The following is an 8,636-nucleotide window of genomic DNA, read 5'->3' on the forward strand; positions in this document are numbered from 1 at the left end:
GGTGCTTTAGAGTGCCGAGTTTATTACTGCGCATTAAGAAATGACCACCTCCAACGTTTGGTTTATGTTTTATAAGCATTTTTAATTTTATTGCTTAAATCGCATTTTCTCGGCGAGCTGAGCACTTTTTCTGAATTGTGCCGCTCCCGTCACTCTGGTTAGGTTGGCATCGAAAAAAACGCTCTCGGGTGCTTTAGAGTGCCGAGTTATTCACTGCGCATGAAGAAATGACCACCTCCAACGTTTGGTTTATGTTTTATAAGCATTTTTAATTTTATTGCTTAAATCGCATTTTCTCGGCGAGCTGAGCACTTTTTCTGAATTGTGCCGCTCCCGTCACTCTGGTTAGGTTGGCATCGAAAAAAACGCTCTCGGGTGCTTTAGAGTGCCGAGTTTATTACTGCGCATTAAGAAATGACCACCTCCAACGTTTGGTTTATGTTTTATAAGCATTTTTAATTTTATTGCTTAAATCGCATTTTCTCGGCGAGCTGAGCGCTTTTTCTGAATTGTGCCGCTCCCGTCACTCTGGTCAGGTTGGCATCGAAAAAAACGCTCTCGGGTGCTTTAGAGTGCCGAGTTTATCACTGCGCATGAAGAAATGACCACCTCCAACGTTTGGTTTATGTTTTATAAGCATTTTTAATTTTATTGCTTAAATCGCATTTTCTCGGCGAGCTGAGCGCTTTTTCTGAATTGTGCCGCTCCCGTAACTCTGGTTAGGTTGGCATCGAAAAAAACGCTCTCGGGTGCTTTAGAGTGCCGAGTTTATCACTGCGCATGAAGAAATGACCACTTCCAACGTTTGGTTTATGTTTTATCAGCATTTTTAATTTTATTGCTTAAATCGCATTTTCTCGGCGAGCTGAGCACTTTTTCTGAATTGTGCCGCTCCCGTCACTCTGGTTAGGTTGGCATCGAAAAAAACGCTCTCGGGTGCTCTAGAGTGCCGAGTTTATTACTGCGCATTAAGAAATGACCACCTCCAACGTTTGGTTTATGTTTTATAAGCATTTTTAATTTTATTGCTTAAATCGCATTTTCTCGGCGAGCTGAGCACTTTTTCTGAATTGTGCCGCTCCCGTCACTCTGGTTAGGTTGGCATCGAAAAAAACGCTCTCGGGTGCTTTAGAGTGCCGAGTTTATTACTGCGCATTAAGAAATGACCACCTCCAACGTTTGGTTTATGTTTTATAAGCATTTTTAATTTTATTGCTTAAATCGCATTTTCTCGGCGAGCTGAGCACTTTTTCTGAATTGTGCCGCTCCCGTCACTCTGGTTAGGTTGGCATCGAAAAAAACGCTCTCGGGTGCTTTAGAGTGCCGAGTTATTCACTGCGCATGAAGAAATGACCACCTCCAACGTTTGGTTTATGTTTTATAAGCATTTTTAATTTTATTGCTTAAATCGCATTTTCTCGGCGAGCTGAGCACTTTTTCTGAATTGTGCCGCTCCCGTCACTCTGGTTAGGTTGGCATCGAAAAAAACGCTCTCGGGTGCTTTAGAGTGCCGAGTTTATCACTGCGCATGAAGAAATGACCACCTCCAACGTTTGGTTTATCTTTTATAAGCATTTTTAATTTTATTGCTTAAATCGCATTTTCTCGGCGAGCTGAGCGCTTTTTCTGAATTGTGCCGCTCCCGTCACTCTGGTTAGGTTGGCATCGAAAAAAACGCTCTCGGGTGCTTTAGAGTGCCGAGTTATTCACTGCGCATGAAGAAATGACCACCTCCAACGTTTGGTTTATGTTTAATAAGCATTTTTAATTTTATTGCTTAAATCGCATTTTCTCGGCGAGCTGAGCGCTTTTTCTGAATTGTGCCGCTCCCGTCACTCTGGTTAGGTTGGCATCGAAAAAAACGCTCTCGGGTGCTTTAGAGTGCCGAGTTATTCACTGCGCATGAAGAAATGACCACCTCCAACGTTTGGTTTATGTTTTATAAGCATTTTTAATTTTATTGCTTAAATCGCATTTTCTCGGCGAGCTGAGCACTTTTTCTGCACAGCAAAAACTGGAGTGTTGAAATTTCAGGGTTAAACATGTCAGAGTTGATTTCAACTCTCAAAGTGTCATTTTAACACATTCTGATTAAAATGGTGTTCAGTGTTGGAGTTATTTAACAGAGTTATTCCAACCTAAGCAAATCAACTCTGTAGAGATGTAAAGTGCATCTCGGCCGAGTTAACTTGCTTGATAGGCCCCTGGGCTTCAGTCCAGGTAACCCCATGTGTTATGCCCCTGGGCTTTCAGCAGGGTGAACCCGTGCATCAATCAATAGTCTCCTGTGCGTGGCGTGGTCAACCGTCGTTTATTTCGCTGCTGGAATCAGGAATGGATGCGGAGTTGGACTTTTACACGAGGTAAGCTACAAAATCAAACTTGTAGGAACAATAACATTGAATTAAACGTCTGCTGAGAATATTTATGTAACTTTGCTAAGCATTTTTTGTGGTTGGCACTGGACAGCGAACGTTTGGATTTTTTTTTAATGCAATGTTAACTTCACCACTAACGTTACCACTTGCTAAAAAATAAACATTAATAAAAAAACGGTTTCCTATGTTATCCTTTGCATTTTACCAAGTCTCACGCGTGCTTGAGAGGTTGTATAAACAAGGCTTCATATTTAACTGTCGAATATAGTTTGGGGCTAACGTTAGCACATGTTAAAAAGCTAACTTGAAGTTCATGGCGGGTGCATGCATGGCATCAGTCCGACTGCCCAATACTCCCTCTTCCCATTTCTCCGACCATACACTTGTTAATTTCTGCGTCCATTAATCTAACCTTAACCCTAATCCTAACCATAACCCTCTAGAATAAGTAAGGGATAAACAGTTCAGAGGTTGTTATGGAGAAATAAGCCCCGACAGGATGAACTTTGGCTCCAACACGAAGTGAGGAGTTAATTCATGCAATAAACCCCGCACTTTGCGTAGGAGCCACGGCTAGAGTGAAATAATTAGCCTAAACAATTGCAGTTGGGTGCCTGTGTGGCAGACTCCCTGTGCCACTGCACCGAGACGAGTGTCCGAGGCTCTGATCATACAGGTGTGGTTAATAACTCTGATTAATGGGTAATGTAGGTAATGTAGTGGGCAGTCAGACTATAAAGGGTCAACTTTACTGGTGCTGTGTTGTGTTTGTTTGGTCGCTGAAAACCAGCTTTTAACAGAGGGGAATGTTTTAATAAATCAGTTTTGCCTCAAATGTAAATGTTAATTACGGTAGCATGTGCTGCAGTCACTACAGCTAGTCGCTGCCACGTTCATCAATGAGAGCGTTTCCACTGGGCCTGCTGTGGCATGTTTTAACAGCCTCCCAGCAGCTGCTGAATGTGTTTAATCTTAGACATGCAGTGAAATTAATAATGAAACAATTTCTTGCATGATACACAACGTTTATGTGAGTGTTAAATAATTATTTCTTGCATGTTAAGTGTTTACTGACATTTGTTTGTTGTTGCATGTCTCAGAAAAATGTTGATCCAGGTTCGGTATTGCCAACAGCAGAAGTATGTGAAGTTGGATGAGGTTGATGGATGTTTTGATTTTGTGCAGTTCCATGACAAAGGTTTGTTTTTGTTTTACTTATGCTTGGTTTGATATAAAGGGCAGAACAACGCCCCTTTCTTTTAAGATTTGGACTGAAAAGGGAATGTATTTTATGCAGGGGATTATCTCTGAATTTGTTTACAGTGGTGGATTAAATTATTGAATGTGAAATGAGGCAAGATCAGTGCTATCTTAAAGGTCCACTCAGATGTATCTTGTCTTTTCCAGTCATCGAGAGATTTTGCCTGCCACCTGACGCAAAATTAGTGTACAAAGATGCAACAGGGACAGAAGTTGATGAGGACATTTTCAGTGACCTTGTCAGCCAAGGCAATGTGACTCTATCAGTTTTCTCAAATGACGGTGAGAAATGTAAAGGGGTAAATTACATAATGCAATGTGTAAAACACTAATGCAAATTTATAAGTACAGAAATACAGTAAACAATTTCAATTTAATGTTTTCAGAATTAAGTCATTTAATACACTTAAAGGTGGATCAAATATTCAATATCATTCTTTGTGGTTACACAACAGGGACATTCAGCCTGACTTTTATTAAATGGTTTAAATGTCATTTTAACTGACATAAATCCAATATGAATACCAAATGTATTTTTGATTAATCTAATTCATGCCTTTAAAACAATTTCTGAAAATATTTCTGAATTGCCTATCAAGACTGAGAATCAATTGATTAAATGAGTTGAGTCTATGGTGTGCCGTTGGCTTGGTTAGATCAAAAATCTTCTATGACTTTTTGTATACTGCAAATAAACACCCCACCCCCCTTCTTTTTTTTTTTTTTTTTTTTTTTAAGAATTTTCCGATTGCTCCTTGTCCTCTCCATCCGATTATTCTGATTCAAGCTTCAGTTCATGTGCAAGTACATCAACTATACTCCTAGATGAGGTTCCTAGGAAGAAACCAAGACTTGAGGGCCCACTTACTGCAGCATCTGCTAGAAAGGTTGTGCTAAGTACTCACAGGTTTCTTAAAATCAACATTTGTCATCCTTAAACTCTAGAAAGGCAGTTTATCACATTTGTTTTTTTGCTTCTTTTTCAAAGTTGATTGAAGATGTCCTTGGTACCAGCTCAGGTGGTGAAGAGGTCCTCCAAGAGTATCACACAACAAAAACTCTAACAGATGCTACCAGAAGAAAGTTGGTCAATATAATAGTGGCACACATGATTGATAAACACGGGTATGTGTGTTCTATTTGTCTGTACTATCCTTTTTTTATTAACAAGTTAACTACTTGGCCCTTGTATTAATGCTAATTTGATCTTTTCTCAGGCAACTCCCCAGCAAAGCTGTTCGAGAAGAGTACGCTCTTGGGATAGTGACAGTGTTCCCGTCCCTCAAAGACCCATACTCCAAGAAAGGCTATGTATAGTCATTATTATTGTACTATCTGTTTACATAATTTTCATGTTTTGTCTACATTACAGTAACATTTAGATTCTGAAATTTCACAGTAGCTTATGAGGTTGACATCACATTAATTTTGAATGTATTTCCATTTTAGGAACATTTCTATGATGCTGCAAGCAGCACCGGATACATTTCTTGGCGTCTGAAAACGATTCAGAGAAAGATTCGAAGAGGACATGCATCTACAAGTAGCCCCACTGGCTTTTCCCCAGGAGGAGGTCAGTCTATCTATCTATCTATCTATCTATCTATCTATCTATCTATCTATCTATCTATCTATCTATCTATCTATCTATCTATCTATCTATCTATCTATCTATCTATCTATCTATCTATCTATCTATCTATCTATCTATCTATCTATCTATCTATCTATCTATCTATCTATCTATCTATCTATCTATCTATCTATCTATCTATCTATCTATCTATCTATCTATCTATCTATCTCTCTATCTATCTCTCTATCTATCTCTCTATCTATCTCTCTATCTCTCTCTCTACGCAACTGTCTTTCTTTCTCTAAGTACCCCTCATTTTTCTTTCTTTCTTACAACTTCATCTAGGGTGTTTCTTGTTTTTTTTCTTGAAAGAATTGTGTGCTTTTTTTCAGGAGGCCCAAATGTGCGCAGGTCCATTGTTGTTGACCAGCAGCTTGATGGGGATGCATACCAGGAAGCCATCTCCTTGCTCAACCATACAACAGACAGTTCCGTAATTTTTCTGAAGATGAGAGAGACCTTTCAGAATCGCCAAAAACTCATCCACGACTCAGACAAAACTCAAGATATCTTCTCCATCTTCCCAAGATTCCTGGATACAAAGGGATTGGTAAGTATGAAATGGGATTTTTAGAATGCCTTGAAATGTGCTGAATGTGGTAGTAGTACATTTGCTTTCTTATAGATGAATCAAGACTTCACACTCCTGTTTGAAGAGGAGGTTTCCAACCTGCTGCTCCAGAAATGGGATCCGTTCTTCAGAGATAACGTCATCAAAGAGGCCAAGCGGCTCACCCCAACACCTGAGCTGCGCCGAATGCTGCAGGCCGCAGAGTCTCCAGGAAGTGAACTTGATGAGGCACCAAGTGAGTTTTGTTCGATAGAATTTGTTATAAGCAATTACAGTTCAATAGTCTTGTGATTAATAAAGACCGATTGATTTTATGTTACTGGACTTCAATTGTTCGTTCATTCTGTGTATTTCTTTTTCTTTTTAAAGTTGGGTTAAAGTCGATGGTGTTGAGTACAAAGGTGGACTTGTTGTTTGCAGTTCCATGGAGGAAGACATGCCAGTCTTTTGTCAAATAGATGATGTACTTCTGGTTGAAGATGACGTTTATTTTTTGACAAAAAAGCTATTTACAGAGATGTTTGTTGAACACCACCATGCCTTCAAAGTTTTACCCTCATGTTTTAACTGACTGCATTGGGGGAAAAGTTAAAATAAATTGTGTTTTTGAAAATGCATTTTTCTTGGAATTGTCATTTTAATGGTTGTATTGTACTGTTTTTTTTTTTTAACTATGTAGTGTCAATTTAACCCAATTTAGGAAGTTAAAAAGGAGCTTTGATATAATGTAAATCGATAGTGTTAATTTAACCCAGTTTAGAGAGTTAAAAAGGAACTCTGATATAGTGTTAATGTAACTCGATATAGTGTTAATTTAACACAGTTTAGGGAGTTAAAAAGGAACTCTGATATAGTGTTAATGTAACTCGATATAGTGTTAATTTAACACAGTTTAGGGAGTTAAAAAGGAACTCTGATATAGTGTTAATGTAACTCGATATAGTGTTAATTCAACCCAGTCTAGGGAGTTAAAAAGTAACTCTGATATAGTGTTAATGTAACTCGATATAGTGTTAATTCAACCCAGTCTAGGGAGTTAAAAAGTAACTCTAGGTACAGTGTTAAATAATTAACTATTTTGAAAGTGTTAATTTAACTCTGTAGAGTGTGGAGCTATATAAACCCGCAAAAAGTGTTAAAATTGACTCTGTGGGAGTTGATTCAACACTCCAGTTTTTGCTGTGTGAATTGTGCCGCTCCCGTCACTCTGGTTAGGTTGGCATCGAAAAAAACGCTCTCGGGTGCTTTAGAGTGCCGAGTTATTCACTGCGCATGAAGAAATGACCACCCTCCAACGTTTGGTTTATGTTTTATAAGCATTTTTAATTTTGTTGCTTAAATCGCATTTTCTCGGCGAGCTGAGCACTTTTTCTGAATTGTGCCGCTCCCGTCACTCTGGTTAGGTTGGCATCGAAAAAAACGCTCTCGGGTGCTTTAGAGTGCCGAGTTTATCACTGCGCATGAAGAAATGACCACCTCCAACGTTTGGTTTATGTTTTATAAGCATTTTTAATTTTATTGCTTAAATCGCATTTTCTCGGCGAGCTGAGCGCTTTTTCTGAATTGTGCCGCTCCCGTCACTCTGGTTAGGTTGGCATCGAAAAAAACGCTCTCGGGTGCTTTAGAGTGCCGAGTTTATCACTGCGCATGAAGAAATGACCACCTCCAACGTTTGGTTTACGTTTTATAAGCATTTTTAATTTTATTGCTTGAATCGCATTTTCTCGGCGAGCTGAGCGCTTTTTCTGAATTGTGCCGCTCCCGTAACTCTGGTTAGGTTGGCATCGAAAAAAACGCTCTCGGGTGCTTTAGAGTGCCGAGTTTATCACTGCGCATGAAGAAATGACCACTTCCAACGTTTGGTTTATGTTTTATAAGCATTTTTAATTTTATTGCTTAAATCGCATTTTCTCGGCGAGCTGAGCACGTTTTCTGAATTGTGCCGCTCCCGTCACTCTGGTTAGGTTGGCATCGAAAAAAACGCTCTCGGGTGCTCTAGAGTGCCGAGTTTATTACTGCGCATTAAGAAATGACCACCTCCAACGTTTGGTTTATGTTTTATAAGCATTTTTAATTTTATTGCTTAAATCGCATTTTCTCGGCGAGCTGAGCACTTTTTCTGAATTGTGCCGCTCCCGTCACTCTGGTTAGGTTGGCATCGAAAAAAACGCTCTCGGGTGCTTTAGAGTGCCGAGTTATTCACTGCGCATGAAGAAATGACCACCTCCAACGTTTGGTTTATGTTTTATAAGCATTTTTAATTTTATTGCTTAAATCGCATTTTCTCGGCGAGCTGAGCACTTTTTCTGAATTGTGCCGCTCCCGTCACTCTGGTTAGGTTGGCATCGAAAAAAACGCTCTCGGGTGCTTTAGAGTGCCGAGTTTATTACTGCGCATTAAGAAATGACCACCTCCAACGTTTGGTTTATGTTTTATAAGCATTTTTAATTTTATTGCTTAAATCGCATTTTCTCGGCGAGCTGAGCGCTTTTTCTGAATTGTGCCGCTCCCGTCACTCTGGTTAGGTTGGCATCGAAAAAAACGCTCTCGGGTGCTTTAGAGTGCCGAGTTTATCACTGCGCATGAAGAAATGACCACCTCCAACGTTTGGTTTATGTTTTATAAGCATTTTTAATTTTATTGCTTAAATCGCATTTTCTCGGCGAGCTGAGCGCTTTTTCTGAATTGTGCCGCTCCCGTAACTCTGGTTAGGTTGGCATCGAAAAAAACGCTCTCGGGTGCTTTAGAGTGCCGAGTTTATCACTGCGCATGAAGAAATGACCACTTCCAA

The 8,636-nt window shown here is 39.6% G+C and overlaps 1 protein-coding gene across 3 annotated transcripts; it reads left to right on the forward strand.

Annotated features, from left to right (window-relative positions):
- The first annotated feature begins 2,026 nt into the window (after window positions 1-2,026).
- Window positions 2,027-6,458, forward strand: LOC133148944 (uncharacterized). 3 transcript variants are annotated; one of them, XM_061271762.1, is made up of 10 exons: window positions 2,028-2,363; window positions 3,479-3,576; window positions 3,786-3,920; window positions 4,377-4,525; window positions 4,627-4,763; window positions 4,856-4,949; window positions 5,088-5,211; window positions 5,607-5,824; window positions 5,900-6,080; window positions 6,215-6,458. In XM_061271762.1, exons 1-10 carry the CDS (start codon window positions 2,236-2,238, stop codon window positions 6,301-6,303), a joined length of 1,353 nt encoding a protein of 450 aa, XP_061127746.1. In that variant the 5' UTR covers window positions 2,028-2,235; the 3' UTR covers window positions 6,304-6,458. The 3 variants fall into 3 exon arrangements, with proteins under 3 accessions (XP_061127747.1, XP_061127746.1, XP_061127748.1); XM_061271763.1 differs by lacking the exon at window positions 3,786-3,920 and having other exon boundaries at window positions 2,027-2,363; XM_061271764.1 differs by lacking the exon at window positions 3,479-3,576.
- Window positions 6,459-8,636: the final 2,178 nt, after the last annotated feature.

Source organism: Syngnathus typhle, unplaced genomic scaffold (assembly GCF_033458585.1).
Source record: "Syngnathus typhle isolate RoL2023-S1 ecotype Sweden unplaced genomic scaffold, RoL_Styp_1.0 HiC_scaffold_208, whole genome shotgun sequence".
NCBI lineage: Eukaryota > Metazoa > Chordata > Actinopteri > Syngnathiformes > Syngnathidae > Syngnathus > Syngnathus typhle.